Genomic DNA, 21,043 nt, shown 5'->3' with positions numbered 1-21,043 from the left:
AAGCAAAACTCCTGATATCCTTATGAAATGACCCTACAGAGTCCTCCATCTCTGTTGAAGGGGCTTCCATCCTTCCAGCTCCTAAAACCAAAAGCCTTGTAGTTATCCTTGACTCTTGCCTTTGTCTCTCATATCCTCAAAATCAGAAAATCCAGGCAGCCTTACTTTAAAAACAAGGGCAGAATCCAACCACTTCTGCCACCTCCATGGCCACACACTGGTCCAGCTCCCATCAACACTCACCTGGACCATGGAAAAAGCCTCCATCCAACCCAGTCTGTTCTCCATGCTGCACCACAGGAAACCTGATGAGACTGGGTCAGATCATTTTCCCCCTCTGATCCAAACCTCCCCATGTTCCATTACCTCCAGAATAAACACCCAACTTCTCAGAGTTCTTCCCGGCCTGATTCATGCCCACTGCTCTTTGTTTCTTGTCCAAACAAGTCCCACCGCCGGTTTCCCTTGTAAAGAAAATAAAACAGCCACCTGCATTGGGAGTTGCCGGAAGTGGCTCCCTTTCCGAGAAATAGGGGGTACTTTTTAAAACAGGGAAGCCATCCGAACAAAGTTGAAATTTTTGCAACATTTAGTGATTAGCCAGTCTCCATCCAGTATGGATAGCCTATTAAAAATGGACAATTGCACTATACTAACCAATATAAATCTGTTCCCGTTTTCTAAGACCCTTCTATGTAACAAAACACTTAAATGTCAACATCGACTTCCCAAGCTTGAGATCTTCCTCTTTCAAAATACCTGCAGCTCTAACTATGCTAGTGACATTGTTTCTTTTGACACCCTGAAATCCTCTCGGCTCAATGGTCCCTCCAGAGCTCACCCCCGCGGGGCCTCCACCTAGCGCCCCCCAGCTCCTCTCCGCGCCCGGGAGAATAAAGGTCCCCTGCTGTCCTGGACACTGTAGCTTGGGCTGCTGTGCGGGAGCAGGCGCGTCTCCGCGGGGCTTTGGGGCTCGGAGGAGGCGAGAGGGGGGCGGGGCCTGAGGACGCGGCTCACCTGGGCTGGGGTGGGGGTCAGCGCCCCTCCCGCGCCCCGCCTTAGCCCGACTCGGCGCTGCCGGGGTCGGAGGGACCAGAACAGGAGCGGTCGCCGGGGGAAGGTGAGGCAACCCCCACCCCACCCCCGCTCACGGAGAGCTTTCTGGGCGCTGGCGCCCCCACCGCAGGCCGCACTGCCGGGAGACCCCCACCTTCCCCTCTTCACCAAGAAGTGCGGGGCTCTGGAAAGGCCATCTCCAGTGTCCACGGATGGTGGTGGGCTTTCGCCCTTCTTAAAGGAGGCTTTCTGAGTTTTCTGGGGGCGTTGCCAGCAACTGATTATCCAGGTGTTTGGAGACAGTTCAGATTCCAGTTAGCTCAGCATGTTCCCAGAAGTTAAAACTAATGTTTCAGATACCAGAAAAGATTACAAACCCAAATGAACATATCATTCCATAGTCATTCCTACATAATATGCGCCCATTCTTAGCAGGACCTTAAAAACTGACTCATTGCGATTCAAATTCATGCACTCTAAAGTGTCCACTGAGTGCCCGTGTGTTTCTCTAGGATCAGGAGAAAAAATATCCAGTCGGAGAAGATAAATGTGGGATTTGGGGCCACCATTAGCAGGACAAAGTGGGATCTCTGCCTGTGGTTCTCTGGTGCCTGAGATTCAATAATTGTATCCAATTAATTGAGCAACATTCTATCGATGTGACAAGACAGCCTTAACTTTTCTGTAGTTTCACTAAGCTTTAGAAGGACCTCTCCCCACTCCAGGCCCTGGACCTTCCTCTCAGTCCCGGACCTGTGTGGAGTCTAAGCAGTTCCTTCTCTCCTTCTTCTCTCTCCCTAAAAAATTCCTGGTGGCTTAATCACAGCAAAGAAAACATTCGGCCCAAATTGCAAACTCATTAAATCACTCACCCATTCAGCGATCAACCCCCCTAACATTCTCCTGTGGTTTTCCTTCAGCCCACTATAGCTATTAACACAGAAGTTGAATTCTGGTCTCCTTCCCTGCTGTAGTGACCCTTGAATAAAATCACCCTTGCCTGTTTAACATTGTCTGGTGCATTTTTTTTCTTGGACACATTTATATTTCTTACACAATTACCTTAAGAAATATTCTGTTTCTCTTAGAATATGATATTTCTCTCAAATGGAATGCAATTTATCCTTTGGGGATTCAATCATGTACCCCATAAAAGACATGTTCACCTCTTAAACCAAGCTCCTGTGGATGTGAACCCACTTGTAACTAGTAATTTTGAAGATGTCCTCATTAATTAGATGAATCTGGGTGGGCCTTAATCCACAGGACTAGAGCCCTTATAAAGAAAAGAAATTTCGAAGCAGATAGTCCATAGAAACTACAAACTGGAAGAAGCCAGATGTTAGAGAAAGCCATAGGAGGAGACCAAGGAAATGGCTATGTGACAGAGACAGAGATTCAAGCCAAAGAACCCAAGGATTTTGGCAAGGTGGTGCGAGAAACATTGGTCTCCAGAAGAAAGCATAGTCTGTTGAGTTCTTAGTCTTGGACATCAAGCCTAGAAACTACAAGCCAATAAATTCCTGTTGTCTAAGCCAATCCACTGTGTGGTACTTCTCATAGGAGTTTTGACAAACCAAGACATCATCCAATGCTATTTTGATATGGGGCAGTGGCTGTAGGGCTCATAGGAGGAGCACAGGTGCAAAGGGGACTTCTGACACCCATGATTCATCTCCTTGCTGGAAGTTGATCATGTCTCCTGTGATTACAGAAATTCCGACATATGGGAAATTGACATTACCTCTGAAAAACAGTTGTGAAATGCAAATTACAGAAGGCTATTAGTAATAGTTATACAGTTATTCAAAGATAGTGGCAGAAATAGCTTTGGGTAAACATCAAAGTTGAAGAAAGTTTTTTTGTCAGGAAGCACTGAAGCCTGAGAAGAGAGAATTAAGCTGAGCACATGTCTATGATGGTCACAGTAAAGGATTTCTCTCCAAAATACGGCTGTTTTTCAGTCTTGAAAACAACACTGAGCAATATCAGTGTGCCAGTTTTGAAACTGTATGTACCCCAGAAAAAACATGTTATTTTCTAATCCAATCTTGTGGGGCCAGAGCTATTGTTTAGGGTAGAACCTCTTGATTAGGTTGTTGCCATGGAGCTGTGAAACACCCAATTGTAACATTTTGATTAGATGGAGATGTGACTTCACCCATTCAAGGTAGGCCTTGAGTCTTTTAAATGGGAAACATTTTAGGAGAAAGCTTAGGCAGATGTTTGGAGATGCCTGGAGTGCTGACAGAAAGAGCAGATGCCTAGACACAGACACTTGGCAGTGCAGAGCCTAGCAGACACTGCCTAGCCCTGAGATGCCAAGCAAGCCAGAACCTACCTGAAGAAACTAGGTGAAGGCCCACAGATGCTTACAGAGGAAGCCACTGGAATGAGAACCTGAAACCAACAGAAAAAGGAACAAGGACCAGTAGATACCAGCCACATGCCTTCCCATGTGACAGACATCAACTTTTCTATGGAGTGAAGGTATCTTTATCTAGATGCCTCGGTTTGGACATCTTTAAGGCCTTAGAACTGTAAACTTGTAACTTAATAAATCCCCTTTATAAAAGCCAATCCATTTCTGGCATACTGCATTATGGCAGCATTAGCAAACTAAAACTACCAGCTTGGAGAGAGCATTGGAGAGAGACATTTAGAGTAGCCAGAATAGTAAAAATGAACAGAAAATCTGAAGTGCCACAGTTATTCACTACTTTAATGTTTAACGAGCAAATATTCAGTTTCAGGCACTACTGTAGTTGCATGAAATACACTCAGGCAGAAGAAAGAGAGGCAAAGAACCTTACCCTCATGTGGGCTTATATTCTATTCAAGGAAGATGAACAGAAAACATGAAACATAAATTACTGCATTATACAGCATATTCGAATATAATGGGCACAATGGAAAGAAAAAGGGAAGGTGAGTGTCCTGAGAAGGGGCATGGGTATAATAGAACAGCCTTCTTAATAAGAGAGCCACTGTGCAAACTCTTGAAGGAAGTGGGAAATATGCCAGGTGGGTATTTCTGGAATTAGCTTCAGGCAGATGAAACAGGTTGTGCCAATTAAAAAGGATTTATATACCCTAGAATAGTCTGTTTTAATCCTAATCAATCTTGTGGGAGCAACCATTTCTTCTAATCCCTATTTAGTTCTATATAGGTTGGAAATTCGATTAGGTTATCTCGACTGAAATGCGACTCACCCAAGTGTAGGTATTAACTTTTGAATAGAGGGAGATGTGACTCCATCCATTCCAGGTAGGTTTTGATTACTTTACTGGAATCCTCTAAAAGAGGGAACATTTTGGAGAAAGCTGGAGAATGAGGAGAGAGCCACAGAACCACAGCAGAGCCACATGGTCAAGAGTCCATCAGCCATAATATAACTTATGTGGATAGCTTGATTGAACACCATAAGTACTTGGAACCTTGGGTAGGACATGAGATTTTATTGGTTTGTCAAGAGTGATGCCCCAATGAATCCCAGAGTGATTTGATCAGTGAGTGGAAAAGTATTTGCAAAGTCCCCTTTGGGGAATGGTGAGAACGAGGAGAAATTCAACTTCCCAAAGTTGAATTCTTGATATTTTCACAAGCAGTGTGGATAACCAAAGCTATAGGGTGAGCCCCTAGTCTTGGGGTTTGTTCATATGAAGCTTAACCCCACAAAGGATAGGTCAAGCCTACCTAAAATTAGGCCTAAGAGTAACCCCCAAGAGAGCCTCTTTTGTTGCTCAGATGTGGCCTCTCTCTCACTAGCCAAAACAGCAAGCAAACTCACTACCCTCCCCCTCTCTACACGGAACATGACTCCCAGGGGTGCAGACCTTCCTGGCAACGTGGGACAGAAATCCTAGAATGAGCTGAGACTCAGCATCAAGGGATTGAGAAAAACCCTAGAATGAGCTGAGACTCAGCATCAAGGGATTGAGAAAACCTTCTTGACCAAAAGGGGAAAGAGTGAAATGAGACAAAGTGTCAATGGCTGAGAGATTCCAAACAGATTCGAGAGGTTATCCTGGAGGTTATTCTTATGCATTAAGTAGATATCACCTTGTTATTCAAGATGTAATGGAGAGGCTGGAGGGAACTGCCTGAAAATGTAGAGCTGTGTTCCAGTAGCCATGTTTCTTGATGATGACTGAATAATGATATAGCTTTCACAATGTGACTGTGTGATTGTGAAAACCTGTATCGGATGCTCCTTTTATCTACCTTGTCAACAGTCGAGTAGAACATATGGAATGAAAATAAATAAATAGGGAGAACAAATGTTAAAATAAATTTAGTTTGAAATGCTAATGATCAGTGAATGGGAGGGGTAAGGGGTATGGTATGTATAAATTTTTTTTCTGTTTTCATTTTATTTATTTTTCTGAATAGATGCAAATGTTCCAAGAAATGATTATGATTATGCAACTATGTGATGATATTGTGAATTACTGATTACATATGTAGAACAGAATGATCAAAATAGGAATGCTTGCATTTGCTTTGTGTTTTTTTGGTATTTAAAAAAATAAAAATAAATAATAAAAAAAAGGAGTCCATCAGCCAGAGACCTCTGGAGATGAAGAAGGAAGAACATCCCAGGAGAGTTTCATGAAACAAGAAGCCTGGAGAGAAAGCTAGCAGACGTCGTTGCCATGTTCAACATGTGCCTTTCCAATTGAGAGAAACCCTGAAACTCATTGGCCTTTCTTAAGTGAAGGTAATCTCTTCACTTGGTGCCTTAATTTGGACATTTCTGTAGACTTACCTTAATTTGGACAATTTCACAGCCCTAGAACTGTAAACCTGCAACTTATTAAATTCCCCTTTTTAAAAGCCATTCCGTTTTTGGTATATTGCATTCTGGCAGCTAGCACACTAGACCACAGGTGTTGAAGTGGCTTCAATGGGTGATGACCTTGGGCCTCCATTGGCTGTGCTTACTGCAAATGTGCTTAGGGAATGTGGGTAAGAATAGGATGCACAGCTCCAGTCCAGTGGTCTGTGACCTGAAATGATAGAACCTCAACTTTCATAGAATACCGGGTCTCATAACTTCCACTATCAGAGACAACTGGGGACTCCTTAGAAAAGAAAATTCTCAGTCCTACACCTAGACCCACTGAATCAGGCATGTGGTGGGGTTCAGACCCGACAATTTTTAACAAGCCTTCCAGTTAATTTTGATAAATGTTTGACAATATTCCAAGCTTCCTCTGATTCCTATGGACCCAGTGTTTGTGTTTCTCATAATTAACAAAAGTTTCATCTAAATCAATGGGACTTTTGCACTGAGTTTGCAACAATACAAGCGAATGTTTGTTCTTCAAATACTCTAAAAATGTATAAAATAGCCAATTTTATTTATTACAAGAATACCACACTAAATACTTTTAGAAAACAGTGTGAGTAGTCTCTGATAATAATACTTGGCTTACTGGTGGCAGTTATAGGCTGAACAGACAGCATCCTCCCATTTGGAAGGCCACCCCTCTGACTGAAGCAGGTAAAAACAAAACAGCTCCCAGAGCTGAACTGCAGGCTATTTTCCCTTATGAATGACTTTTTTACAGACTCATGGGCAATGGCTAATGACCTGGTTATATTGTGGGGAGTCAGGAGCAATAAATCAGGCAATAAATCAGGCCCTAGCAAGAAGAAGGTATCCAGTCACAAGATCCAGGGCGGGAAGTTCCCAAGAGTTAAAAATTGAACAATAATCATTGTTAAGAAACTAAAAGAATGGGATGTATTGTGCAAGAGCAAATGGCATTTCTCTGCTTCTGTAGATAAGATTGCTTGCTTACAGCTGCAAACCAAGATGTGGCTCAAAAAGATAATGTCCTTTTTCCTGCTTCTGTGGATAGCTTGTGGTTTTTACCTTTATAAGCTGCCCTTGAGAACTTCTCGGGGCTGCTCTCTGATTCCTCCTTCTTGAGTTTCTGAGGCAGTCACTGGTGGCCTGCTAATAAAGACTCCTAATTGGCTTGCAAATTGCTCTGACTTGTGTGGTCTCTTTTTTGGTGCGCCCAACAACAATATGGCCAGGCAGATGGACAATGGGAAACTGAACTATTAAAGAATGCTCATATAAGGTGCAACCCTATGGAAATCACTTTAGGAATTTAAGTTGCGAATTAAAGTATGACCTGCCAATGCACATCAGAAGGCCGCCCCCTGCCCCTTCCAGGATTAGAAAGTAACTGGAACTAGCAAGTGAATACCTTGGTGCTCTCTTGAGGTGTTTACTTGGGTCCCTGAAATGAGTGGACATGAGGGAGCTGCAGCAGCAGAGAGGTGGGCCATATCTAGATGTATTCCCCTTGCACCCTCCAGAACACAAAATGCCAATAGGAACTGTTTTCTCTGCCTTCAAGAGACAGAGACTGGCAATGACTATGGGGCTGATTCTCCAGAGGGAGAGCCACAACATAGCTGGGAAATTAGGACTGATGTTGGCCACCTCAGTGGGTATAAGTGGGTCCTGCTGGAAATAGACACTTTATTGTTGTGGGCTTTGAACACCTGGTGGTTGATGCAAATGCTTAAAATACTACAAATACTGGAACAAAAGATATATACTATCAATTTGGACCCCAAGTTACATTTCTTTAAACCAAAAAGCACATTTTATAGCCCATAGTTTCTGTTTTGGTCTGCTAAAGCTGCCAGAATGCAAAACCAGAAATGGACTGGTTTTTAACAATGGGGCTTTATTAGCTTACAAATTTAGAATCTAAGGCCATCAAAATGTCCAAATTAAGGCATCAGAAGGACAATAGCTTCTCTGAAGAAAGGCCGCTGGCAATCGAGACTCCTCTATCACATGGGCAGACACAGGGTGATGTCTGCTGGGTTTTCTCTCCTAAGTTTTATTGTTTCAGCTTCTGGCTTCAGTGGCTCCCTCTCTCAGCTTCTCTGGTGCTTTTCTCTGTAAGCTTCTCTTAAATTCATCTTTCAGCTTCTATATGTGTTTTATCCTCTCATAAAGTACTTCACCAAAAGGATCAAGACCCACCCTGAATGAGGTGGGTCACATCTCAAATGAAATAACCTAATCAAAAGTCCTACCCACAGGAACAGATTAAAAGCACATGGCCTTTTCTGGGGTACATAACTTCAAACTACCACAAATTGTCGAACATTGGACAAAACAGTATCATATCAAATAGACCTTGTATGCTGAATATCATTCTTAGAGTAATGTCTGTAAGAATTGAAATGGGCAATTGAAACATTGTGTAAAGCAAGGGAGATAAGGGCACGAAGGGCTGGATTACACGTGTTTGTGAGTGCTGATACTCAGTGTGCATGGGGCTAAGAGAGGATTCCCACAAGACAGATTATGGGAATGCACAATATGTCTGACGAGGGAACACTTTCCCAACCTCTTGTTGAAAAACAGAAGGCATGTAAATTTACCCTTCAGCCAATATTGATTTGACATGCTAAATGGAAACCTGTAAGATTGCCTGAACTCACACAGGTTGTAAATTTGAAACAATGTAGGATACCAGGTGGACAAAAAGATATTAACACTTTAATACTGACATAGAAAATTAAAGAGCTATCCCTATGACAGAAGAGCATAAAACAATCCAGAAACCTGAAAATACCCAAAATGTCTTCGGGTAATATCTGAGAAACACTCTAATAAGGAAGATAGTGCCCAGAATAGTTCCATAATAAAATGGAGTGGTTTACAGAGAAACATGCTACCAGGGAAATGCAAGGAGGTTCTCATTGTATTCATGAGGAGGTAGCACCTAAAGGAGAGAGTCACTTCACTCTATTCATTTATTCCGATTTTCATCCAAATTTTCTCCTTAACCCTATCAACCCCATATCTTCTAGATTGAATAGTAAGCCTGTTAGTAATTCACCAAAAGACTTTAGAATCACAGTGATTGGGCTCCCATGACAAATCCCAGAAAAGTCCCTTTGATCCCCAGAAGGAGTTAGGTCAAGGACCACTGGTCATCTGTCAATTTTTATACTGAATAGTTTATGGGATTTTTTTTCCCATCCTTTACCCTCAATAGTTTATGGGACCACTGCCATGGGAAGATTTATAGTGGCTCTAAGGCTAGTGACTACACCTTGTACCAGTCAGAATCCAAGCTTGGACAGCATCAGGATCTTCTCAAGCCTCTACTTTCTTTTCAGCTATTACAGAAAACAATAACCAAGGATTGTGTTGTTTATTTTTTTTTTTAATTTTGCATTCCATTATGCATCCAATGAGCCAACATTTAGAAGTTGTATACATTTCTAAATTCCATTGCTAACTTTTATCTTCAGTAATTGATCTCAGTGCAGCTGTGGTTCCATAGCATGGGTGACCTCGTGGCTATTTTGGAACCAAAAGTTTGTCAACCCCCATCCTCTCCTCCTTCCTTTTCCTAAAACATCTTTTGCCATGTTTCAGTGATTTAGGGTTGTTCTAGTAAATCCCACTTCTGATACCAAGTGCAGAGTTTAGGAGTCCCTGAGATTACCCTCACTTCTGACATCAACTGTCATGTTCAATAATTTGCTAGAACAGCTCACAGATCTCAGAAAAGCCATTATAATCATGGCTGTAGTTTATTATAGCAAAAGTATACCCATGAAAATCAGTCAAAGGAAGAGGTATATAGATCAGGACCAGGAGTCATATGGTATGAATTTCCTTTTAGTTGGCCTCTCCCAAAGCAGTCATGCAGATGGAGCTTAATTCTCCAAGCAACTACGGGTGATAATGGGCACTAAACATTGTCAAACAAGGAACCTCATCCAAGTCTTGGTGTCGGGTTTTATTGGGGATCAGTAATATAGACATGGTTGATTACCGAGAAGCTACTCTTAATCTCCAGATTCTCTCAAGGACTCCCACCATAAATCACATTGTTGACTTAGACAATCTGGTACCCTCATCAGAAATCACACTGTTATCACAGACTCTCTGCTGTGCCCCTAAGTCCCCAGGTAAAAAAATCACTCTCATGAGGCAGGTTAGAGTTTACCTCTTAAGAGCAGAAACAAAGACCAAACCTTTCTTTGGACAAGGTTAACCCTTTACTGCATATCTTCACTAGATCCTGAGCTCTCTCCCTGTTCAAAGACAGGGACCATATCTCAGTCACCGATGTTACTCTCCTTATGGTGTGCTCAGTCAAGTACTTGGCTACATGGATGATGAATGGGATCTCATGGGACGCTTCTCACAGTAGCAGCAAATATACAGCAGGACTATCTAAATTAACACATAAGTAAAGGATGAATGGACAGTATCAAATGATGAGGGAATAGGCCAAAGTCCTTGAAGGACTTTGGACTATTCACTGAACTGCATATCACTCCTGCTTTAGACCAAATGTGAGCACAGGCCTATGAATGGGCTGTGTTGTACCAAAGAGTTCCCAGGCATAGACACACTCTGATGAGAACCAAAATGTTTCAGGAGACGGGTGTCTCTTAATTTCCTAGACTCAAGGATTCAGCTACACATACAGCCATAGCTACAGTGCAGAAGGCCCTATAAGGAGGATAGGGGAAGGCAGGATATTCAATAGGCAACTCTCTTTCTCAAAGAAAACTGTATCACTTTCCTCAAAAACATTATATTGTGACTCTGTTGACTCACTGAGAGGTGCCCACAATGTCAATGCAAAATTATGGCCACTGACAACACTCTGAGGACACAAAGTGAGATGATTATGTCTTCCTCTACAAAATTTCCTCTTACCCTGAAGCAACACTGATCATCTCATCTATCTTGAGAACTATATTAAAACAATCCAAAGAATTCCACAATCCACTGATCAATGACAGCACCATAAGAATAAGTCTGTGGTAGAAACCCATACATACTTGCACATATTCATCCGACTAGCTGCTAAAAAAATCCAGGCACCTTACTTTACAGTGACATCTCACACAATCTTTTGTAAGATATAACAATGAGAGTCTTCCCCTGTTTGCTGTTCTGACTTTATCATGGGTTCAAGTTACCTACGTGTTTCAGCAAAAGTGGAGTTAAGACAGAAATGATGAATGTGTTACTGCAAACATGAAGAAAGGTGATGTTGTTGTAAAGTAGCAGAGAATTTGACAAAATTGTGACTTGATGTTGGATGGAAGGCAGAATTTGAAAGTGATAAGCTTGGGTACTTAGCTGAAGAGATTTCCAAACTAAATGTTGAAAATGCAGCCTGGCTTCTCTTTGTAGCTTAAAGTAAAATGTGAGAGAAAATGAATAAGATGAGAACTGAACTCTTGGGTACACATAAACCAGAAATTGATGGGTTTCCAGAGAGTGAGTCCCCAGAGAATAGTACACCAGTTGAGGATTTAACTGAACGTGGAACCAGTCCACCATTTCACTGTGAGTCAGGATTGGAAATGCAGTTATCCAGAAAGGATTTGTGGAAAGTCCTACTGTCTGACAGTTGAGACCTCTCGTGCTGCAGTGGGTTGAAATCCTCAAAGTGCTAAAGGAAAACAACTGCCAGCCATGAATTTTATATTCAGTGAGACTCTCAAAAATTAGGGACAGATTAAAAGACATTCTCAGTTAAACAAAAGCTGAGGGAGTTTATCACACTAGACCTGCCCTACAAGCAAGCTAAAGATTGAAATCAAAGGACACTACATAGTGGTAAAAAGCAACAAAAAGAAATAAAGACCTGCAGTAAAGGTAACCATTTGGGAAATTATAAATGCCAATATTACTGTATTGTATTGTTTGGTATGTAACACCACTTCTTCCTTCCTACAGTGCTAAAATGCAAATGAATAAAAAGTAATGATGAGTTTAGGTTTTTGGACATAAAATGTACAAAGAGAAAAGTGGTAACAAATTTAAAAATGGTGGGGATACTGGGGTATCGAAAAGTATATATCTATGCTATTGAAGTTAAGTTGGTATCAAACCTAATATACATATTTATACTTATGATGTAAATTTTAAGCCCCATGGTAATCACAAGGAAAACAGATGAAAAATATCCAGATAGAAATGAGAAGGCACTCAATATCATTCAACACAAGAAGGCAAATAATGCTGAAGTAGGAGGCAGGCCATGGTGGCTCAGCAGGCAGAGTTCTCGCCTGCCATGACGGAGACCCAGGTTCAATTCCCAGTGCCTGCCCATGCAAAAGAAAAAAAAAAGTTAAAGTAGATTTAAAGAATGTGAGAGACAAAATAGTTGTAAGACTTACAAAGGCTAAATGTAAATGGATTAAACTCTTCAGTCAAAAGACAGATGTTAGTAGAATGAATTAGAAAGCATGACTCAATGAAACAATAATACTTTCACACCTTTCAATATCCCTCAACTTTCCAACTTTCCCAGCAATTATGCATTCTTTTTAAAAAATATTTTTATTGAGATATCATTACACACCAATTAGTCCATCCAAAGTATAGAATCAATGGCTCACAATATCATTACATAGTTGTGTATTCATCACCATGATCAGTTTTAGAACATCTGCATCACTCCAGAAGAAATAATAAGACAAAAAATAAAAACAAAAAACCCATACATCAATTGCAAAAACCTTGTGTCTGATGCTCCTTTTATCTACCTTGTCAACAGACGAGTAGAACATATGGAATAAAAATAAATAATAGGGGGAACAAATGTTAAAATAAATTTAGTTTGAAACGCTAGTGATCAATGAAAGCGAGGGGTAAGGGATATAGTATGTATAATTTTTTTTTTCTGTTTTCATTTTATTTCTTTTTCTGTTGTCTTTTTATTTCTTTTTCTGAATTGATGCAAATGTTCTAAGAAATGATGAATATGCAACTATGTGGTGATATTGTGAATTACTGATTATATATGTAGAACAGAATGATGTTTATATTTTAGTTCATTTGTTAAATTTTTTTAAATTAATAAATAATAATAAAAAAAACCATACATCTCATACGCCTTACCCCTCCCTCTCATGTTCCATGTAGGGGGGAAGGCAGTGAGTTCACCTGCTGAGTTTGCTTAGAGAGAGGCCACATCTGAGCAACACTCTGGGGTGACTCTGAGGCATAATTATAAGTAGGCTTAGCTTCTCCTTTGCAGGAATAAATTATACAGGGGTGAGCCCCAAGATAGAGGGCTTAGCTTATTGAATCGGTTGTCCACTGCTTGTGAGAATATCAGGAATTCCCTAGGTGAGGAAGTTTTTTATATTTTCTCCTTTTTCCTCAGTCCCCCAAGTGGACTTTAATTATGCACATTCTTGCATGTTCTCTTAGCTCTGTGCCTCTGTTATTTTTCCCAAGGCTTCCTGAGAAGTTAGGTCCGGAAGAATGAACATTAAAAAACAGTTACCTTTGTCAGCAATTATGCACACATATTCTCTTGGCTCCATGTCTTCTTTGTCCAGTCCCACTATAAAACCCTACCTTCTCCTCTGGTCAGTGTGGACAACTGAACTCAAGAGTTGTTGTTTCTCCTCCCACTGCCAAAGATGAGGACCCCACATAAGTTCCAATAAACAGCCTATCTTACTTGTCAAGCTGGACTTGTCTGAGTCTTTCTTTGGTCTGTTGTAGTCCTTGCAGTTTGGTGGAAGGCTGTCTTACTACACAGCCCCTTACCTTACTTGAAACACCCAACTATATGCTGCCTGCAAGACACTTCACTTAAAGTCAAAGATACAAGTAAACTGAGGGTGACGGATGGAAAAATACATGCCATGAAAGTAGTTACCTAAAGAGAACTGAGGTGGCTATATTAATATCAGATAAAATAAAGTGAAAAACAGTTATGAAGGACAAAGATGGTCATTACATACTGATAAAAGGGACAATTTGACAGGAAAATGTAACAGTTATATATATGCACCTAACAGAAGAGCGCTCAAATATATGAAACAAATACCAACAGATCTGAAGGACAAATTGATGGTTCTACTTTAACAGGAGATTTTAACATAACCACTACTAATAGATAGAATCTCTGGTCAGAAGATCAAAAAGAAGTTCAGGACTTGAATGACACATTAAACCAACTAGACCTATCAGATTACATAAAAACGTATGGATGATTACATAAATATATAACTATATAACTGCATCCAAGGAAAACAGAATACGCATTCTTCTTGAATGCACACGGATCATTCTCCAGGATAGACCATATATAGGGTCATAAAACACGACTCAATACACTTAAAAATATTGAAATCAGGGCGGGCCGCGGTGGCTCAGTGGGCAAGAGTGCTTGCCTGCCATGCCGGAGGACCCCGGTTCGATTCCCGGCCCCAGCCCATATAACAAAAAACGGACAAACAAACAAAATATAATAAAAAATAAGAAAATGTTTCCCTTTCTTCCTCCCTTCCTTCCTTCCATCCTTCCTTCCTTCTCTGTCTTTCTTTCCTTCCTTTAAAAAAAAAAAAAAAAATATTGAAATCATTACAATGTATACTCTCCAATCACAATGGATATGCTGGTTTGAAAGGATTATGTGCCCTAGAAAAGCCATGTTTTCATCCTGATTCAATCTTGTGGGAGTAACCTTTTCTTTTAATCCCTATTCAATAATGTAGGTGGAATCTTTTTATTTTATTATCTCCATGAAGATATGACTCCACCCATTCCAGGTTCAGTGGAATCCTTTAAAACAGGAAGCATTTTGGAGAAAGTTTTAGAAAAATGAGAGCCACAGCCACAGAGGCCACACAACCAGAGGCCTCTGGAGATGAAGAAGGAAAACGCCCCAAAGGGAGCTTCATGTAACAAGCCGGGAAAGAAAGCTAGCAGATGCTGCCATGCTCACCATGTGCCTTTCCAGTTGAGAGAGAAACCCTGAACATTACTGGCCTTACTGAACCAGAGCATCTTTCCCTGGAAGCTTTAGATTGGACATTTTTATAGACTTGCTTTAATTGGGACATTTTCTCAGCCTTAGAACTCTAAACTTGCAACTTAATAAACTCCCCCATTTCAAAAGCCACTCTGCTTCTGGTATATTGCATTTTGGCAGCCAGCAAATTAGAACAATGGAATAAAGCTAAACATCAGTAACAGGAGAAAGGGAAAACACACAAATACATGGAAATTAAACACCATATTCTTAAACAACCAATGGGTAAAGAAGAAAATTAGAAAATATCTTGAGGCAAATGAAAATTTAATACGAAACACCAAAACCTATGGGATTTGGCAAAGGCAGTTCTTTTTTAAAAAAGAAGGTGTACAGATCAGGTTTCAATAATTGATTTGGGGGACTTTTTAAAAAATATTTTTATTAAGAAATCTTCACACACAGTCCATACATGGTGTACAATCAATGGCTTACAATATAATCACATATCTGTATACTGATCACCATGATCATTTTTAGAACATTTGCATCACTCCAGAAAAAGAAATTAAAAGAAAAAAGAAAAAACGTTTACAGCCTATACCCTTCACCCCTCCCCTCTCATTGACCACTAGTATTTCTATCTACCCAAATTATTTTACCCTTTATCCTTCCCTATTATTTAATTTTTATGCTTTTTTGTTTTTTACTCATCTATCCATACCCTAGATAAAAGAAGTATCAGACACAAGGTTTCCACAATCACAGTCACACTATAAAAGCTGTATCATTATACAATTGTCTTGAAGAGTAAAGGCTACTGGAACCCAGCTCAACTGCTTCAGGTACTTTCCTCCAGCCACTCTAATATACCATAAACTAAAAAGGGATATTTATATAATGCATAAAAATAACCTCCAGGATAACCTTTCGACTCGGTTTGAAATCACTCAGCCACTGAGATTTTATTTTTCCTCATTTTTCTCTTCCTCCTTTTTGTTAAAAAGGCTTTATCCCATGATGGCGGGTCCTGGCTCATCCTGGGAGTTCTGCCCCACGTTGCCAGGGAGATTTACACCCCTGGGAATCATGTCCCATGTAGGGGTGAGGGCAGTGAGTTTACCTGCTAAGTTGACTTAGAGAGAGTGGGATTTGGGGGACTTTTTAATGTTTTATTTATTACTTTTCTATTTGTCTGAATTACCTGGGATGAAATTATGATAGCTTTCAAACAGGGAATGCCTTTGAGAAATGTGCATATTTTGCATTTGTCAGACCAATACAATACCTGGTTGAAATGCTAAAAAACAAAAAAAAAAAGAAAGCAAAAATAAATGTAAATTAAAAACTTCTTCCAAAGCCACAGTACGGTACTGGCACAAGATCAGGCATTTAGACCAATGGAACAGAATTCAGAGTTAGAAATCAGCCCTCACATTTATGACCAACTGGTTTTTGACAAGGTGGTAAAGGCCACTTAATTAGGAAAGTATATTCTTTTCAACAAATGGTATTGGGAAAACTGGATCTGTTTGCAAAAAAAAAAAAGGAGGACCCCTGCTTCACATGACATACAAAAATCAATCAAGAAACTAAATACAAGAGCTAGAACTATCAAGCTCCTTGAAAAATCAGAGGGAATGCTGTGATGTTTTAGGGGTTTTATGGGCCCCAGAAAAGATCATGTTCTTAAATCTAATCTAATACATGATTTTGTATGTCATGTGAAGCTGGGGTCCTCCTTTTTTTTTTTTTTTTTTTTTTTTTTTGCAAACAGATCCAGTTTTCCCAATACCATTTGTTGAAGAGAATATACTTTCCTAATTAAGTGGCCATTCCTGTGAGTATAGACCTATTGTGGGTGGGACCTTTTGATTAGTTTATTTCAGTTGAGGCATGTCCCAGGTGCATCTTAAACCTCTGAAAGGAGACCTTTATAACATGATGAGATGCAGGGACAAACCCACTGAAGCTCAGAAAGATACAGAGAAAGCCACAATAAAGAAGTTACTGAAACAAGAAGCTGAAAACAATAAAGCCGAAAAGAGATAGGAGAGACAGCAGCATGCCAAGTGCCTTGCCATCTGACAGAGGAGCCCAAGATCACCGGTAGCCAGTCTTTAGGGAGAAAGCAATGTCTATCGATGTCTTAATTGGGACATTATCACAGCCTAAGAACAGTGAGCTCATAAGTTATAAATTCACAGTGTGGCAGTCCATTCTATGTGCTAGCCCACTTCTAGCAAACTGCATTTATGCAGCTAAGAGAACCATGGATGCTGAGATCTGAAGCAGAGATATCTTCTTGGGCCAAGAGAGAGGACCCACCCATGTATGTGGAAAGGGTGAATGCCCTAAAGCTTGAAGAGGATGGGTCTTCTCCATTGTTCAGGAAGTCCTGCAGCCCGAAGTTTTAGTGAGCACGGAGCAGATTCCTCAGGGATCAGGGAGTCTGGCCACCACCCTACTGTTCTGAGGGGTAGACCCTGTTCTCTGGAGATTGCAGTCCGGCCACCATTGCAATCCTTGAAGAGGATGAGATCTAAAGTCCAGCTGCAGCCCTGAGGCATAAAGAGGGAACTGCTGAGAGCCTGGTCATCACCACAATGCTTGGAGATCAAACTGGAATCTTAACTCCAATGTTTGTGGGGAGCATGACTGTTACACACACATTTGCAAAAGATGGGGTTGCCAGTCCATCAAGCCCAGAGGACAAGACATCATTCCATAGATGACTCTCAGACCTTGAAACCTAATGGAGTATGCCCTACAGGCTTGTGGAATTGTTTGGGACCCATGACCCGTTTTCCCTTCCAATTTCTCCCTATGGCAATGGGCATGTTGATTCTTTGACTGTCCTCCTTTGTATACTGGAAGCAGACAACTTTCTCTAAGTTTCACAGGTCCACAGCCAGAGGGAACTTGTGTTCCCAGTACAGAACACACCTTTAACTGATTTTGATAACATTTTGTACTTAATGTTACTGAAATGATTCAAGCCTTTTGAGGTATTGTGATGGAATGAAGGTATTTTGCATATGGAAAGAACATGTCATTACGGGATACAGAGAGTGGAGTACGATGGGTTGGAGGTTTTATGGACCCCAGAAAGGATCATGTTCTAAAAGCTGATCCATTTCGGTGGGTGTATACCTATCTTGGGTGCTCAGGACCTGTGTTAGACAATGGTTTCTTAGACTTCACACCTGAAGCACAAGCCACAAAGGAAAAAATAGAGAAATGGGACCTCGTTAAAATAAAAAGAGAATCTATATAATAGGAGAAAATATTTGGAAATCATATATACAATAAATGATTAATATGCAGAATATATATATAAAGAAATTCTCCAACTTTATGACAAAAAGACAAATAATTCAATTAAAAAGCGGGCAAAAGACTCGAAGAGACATTTCTCCAAAGTATACAAATTACCAGAAAGCATATGAAAATATGCTCAACATCACTAGCCATCAGGGAAATGAAAATCAAAACCACAAGACACCATTTGATACCCATTAGAACGGCCACTATTAAAAAATGTAAAATAAATGTTGAAGAGGATATGGAGAAATAGGAATACTCATTCATGGCTGATGGCAATATAAAATGGTACAGCCGCTGTGGAAGACAGCTTGGTGGTTCCTCAGAAAGCTAAGTATAGAACTACTATATGACCTGGCAATCCCCTTAGGTATACACCGAAAAGAACTGAAAGCAAGGACCTGAACAGATATTTGCACACTGATGTTTATAGAGGTATTATTCACAATTGTCAAGTGATGGAAGCAACCCAAGCATCCAATTACTGATGAATGGATAAATAAAATGTGGTATATACATATAATGGGATATTCTTTAGCCATAAAAATGGATGAAGTCCAGATATATGCAACAACATGAATGAACCCTGAAGACCACATAATGAGTGAAATAAGCCAGACACAAGTGAACAAATACTGTACGATCTTACTGTTTTGGAACAATCAGAATAAGGCAAATTTAGAGTTAGAATCTAGAATACAGGTTACGAGGGGATGGAGTAGGGTTAGGGAATGGGAACCTAAGGCTTAAAAATACACTGTGCACACAATTAACAGCACTGAAATATGCATCTGAATATGATTAAAAGGGAGAAATGTCAGGTTGTTATATACGGTAACAGAACAAAGTTAAAAACAAAACAAAACCATAGAACTACACTACTCAGTGAGCCCTAGGTTAAACTAGGCTTTAATTTAGAGTACAATTATTTAAATGGGCTATCAGTTGCACGATTGTTTTGTAAACCCAAAACTTCTCTAATTAAAAAAAAAAAAAACTGGAAAAAAAATAGCCCATTCTCTGAACCAAAGCCTTTCTCTAAGTATCAAAGGGGTTCAGAACTTTGGCTATAGGATTTCCCACATATGCCAGACTCATTAGGCCCTGCTGCTGTGAATTCTCTGATAACGACTGAAGTTGGAGTTTTGGCAAAAGAATTCTCCAACCTGTCAAATTCACAAGGCTTTTCTCCAGTGAAAATTCTCCATTGTCAAATGAGAGTGGAGCTGTCATTAAAGGATTTACCACATTGACTGCACTGGCACTGATAAGGGCTCCAGTTTGAACTCTCCACTGTCTAACGAGATCAAATTTTTCACTAAAGAATTTCTCACATTCACTGCTCATTAGACCTTGCTCCACTGTGAATTCCCTCATACAGAGTGAGATGAAGCTTTGGCTAAAAGATTTCCCACATTCACCACATTCATAAGCCCCTGCTCTTATGTGAACTCTCTGGTGTTGAATGAAGTTGGAGTTTCAGGTAAAGAATTTTCCACATTTAGGCCTTTTTTCAGTGTGAATTTCTTAGTGCTGAATGAGAATGAATTTGAGCTAAAGGATTTCCTACATTCTTTGAACTAATAAATCCTTTTTCCAGTGTGAACTCCCTGGTGTCAAGAGACCAGAGCTTTGGCTGAAGGATTTCCCACATTTGCCACACTCATAAGCCCCTGCTCTCGTGTGAACTGTTATTGAATGAAGTTGGAGCTTCAGGTAAAGTATTTTCCACATTTGCCACACTCATAAGGTCTTTCTCTAGTGTGAACTCTCCACTGTTGAATGAGATCAGAGTTTTCTATAAAGGATTTCCCACATTTTCCACAACTGTAATGTCTTTTCCCTGCATCCAAAGCCTCCCCAAACTCAGTCTCACTATGTGGCTTCTCTCCATTGGGAGTGCCCTGCTGCTGGAGAAATTTCACATTGGACAGGACGTCCTTCTGAACCTCCCCACAGGTGAGGAAGTTTCCTGACACCTGGAATCTGTAGCTCTTCACAAAGAAGGCCCCGTCCATGTCCCTTTTGAAGAGTTTTTCTCCATTGTATTGTTTCTTTTGCTGATGAAGGTCTGCATTCACCCAAAAGTCTCTCACACACGCCCCATCCAAGTATAGTTTCTGCTTGTGGTATGGTAAGTGACGCTCAGTCAGGTACAAAATGTCTTTCAAGACTGGAACAAACATCTTATAGGAATGAGTCCTCTGGGTCAAAAGACCTGACCTGGGCATGCTGACCTTTGGCACTACTTCTATAGAAATACTCTGCTCAGAAAGTGCCTTCTCATCCTCTGTTCCATGCCAACGACCTGAAAGCAGAGAAATGCTGGGGTAATGCATGTTGACTTTCTGAGAAGGTACAACGTCATCACAAATACATGTCAGACACAAAGAATGAATCCATGGGAGTGTGTTCAGGATGAAAGAGTTGGGATCAAGGTTGTTAACATGAGTAAGCTTCTAAAAGTCACCGAATCAGGGAGTTCTCATAAGATGAAGGATACACAGATAGGGTGCAGCACAGTGGAGAAAGTCATATATTTTCCAACTCATTACTCTACCAATGGGCTTCAGCAGGGCTTTGGCTGCTGGTGACAGATCAGTGCTGGGTCCAGGTCCAGGAAAATCTGTCTGCAATTGAGTAGTGTTCAAGGACCATTTAAGGATAAGTTGGCACACTTCATAATACATTATGTGTGGGTCAATGTTGGAGACCATTGCAAACAGAGCAGTGGAGAGGAACAGGTGATGCATGGAGGCCAGAAAGATGGGTGCAACCAGAGGCTAGAAGTCATGGTTGACATGACAGGAAAACAGCAAAGTGTTACACATGGGGAAGAACAGGTAGAAATGAGGTGTGGCCAGTG

At 40.6% G+C, this 21,043-nt stretch overlaps 1 protein-coding gene across 1 annotated transcript in view; it reads right to left on the bottom strand.

Annotated features, from left to right (window-relative positions):
* The window catches only part of LOC143658522 (uncharacterized), a 31,411-nt gene that overhangs the window by 7,821 nt on the left and 2,547 nt on the right, over window positions 1-21,043 (bottom strand). Inside the window, exon 3 of the mRNA XM_077130549.1 lies at window positions 20,415-20,485. Within this exon, the coding sequence (XP_076986664.1) occupies window positions 20,415-20,485 (71 nt within the window). The remainder of the gene's footprint in view (window positions 1-20,414; window positions 20,486-21,043) is intronic.

Source organism: Tamandua tetradactyla, chromosome 16 (assembly GCF_023851605.1).
Source record: "Tamandua tetradactyla isolate mTamTet1 chromosome 16, mTamTet1.pri, whole genome shotgun sequence".
NCBI lineage: Eukaryota > Metazoa > Chordata > Mammalia > Pilosa > Myrmecophagidae > Tamandua > Tamandua tetradactyla.
This window is presented reverse-complemented; position numbering and strand designations above follow the sequence as displayed.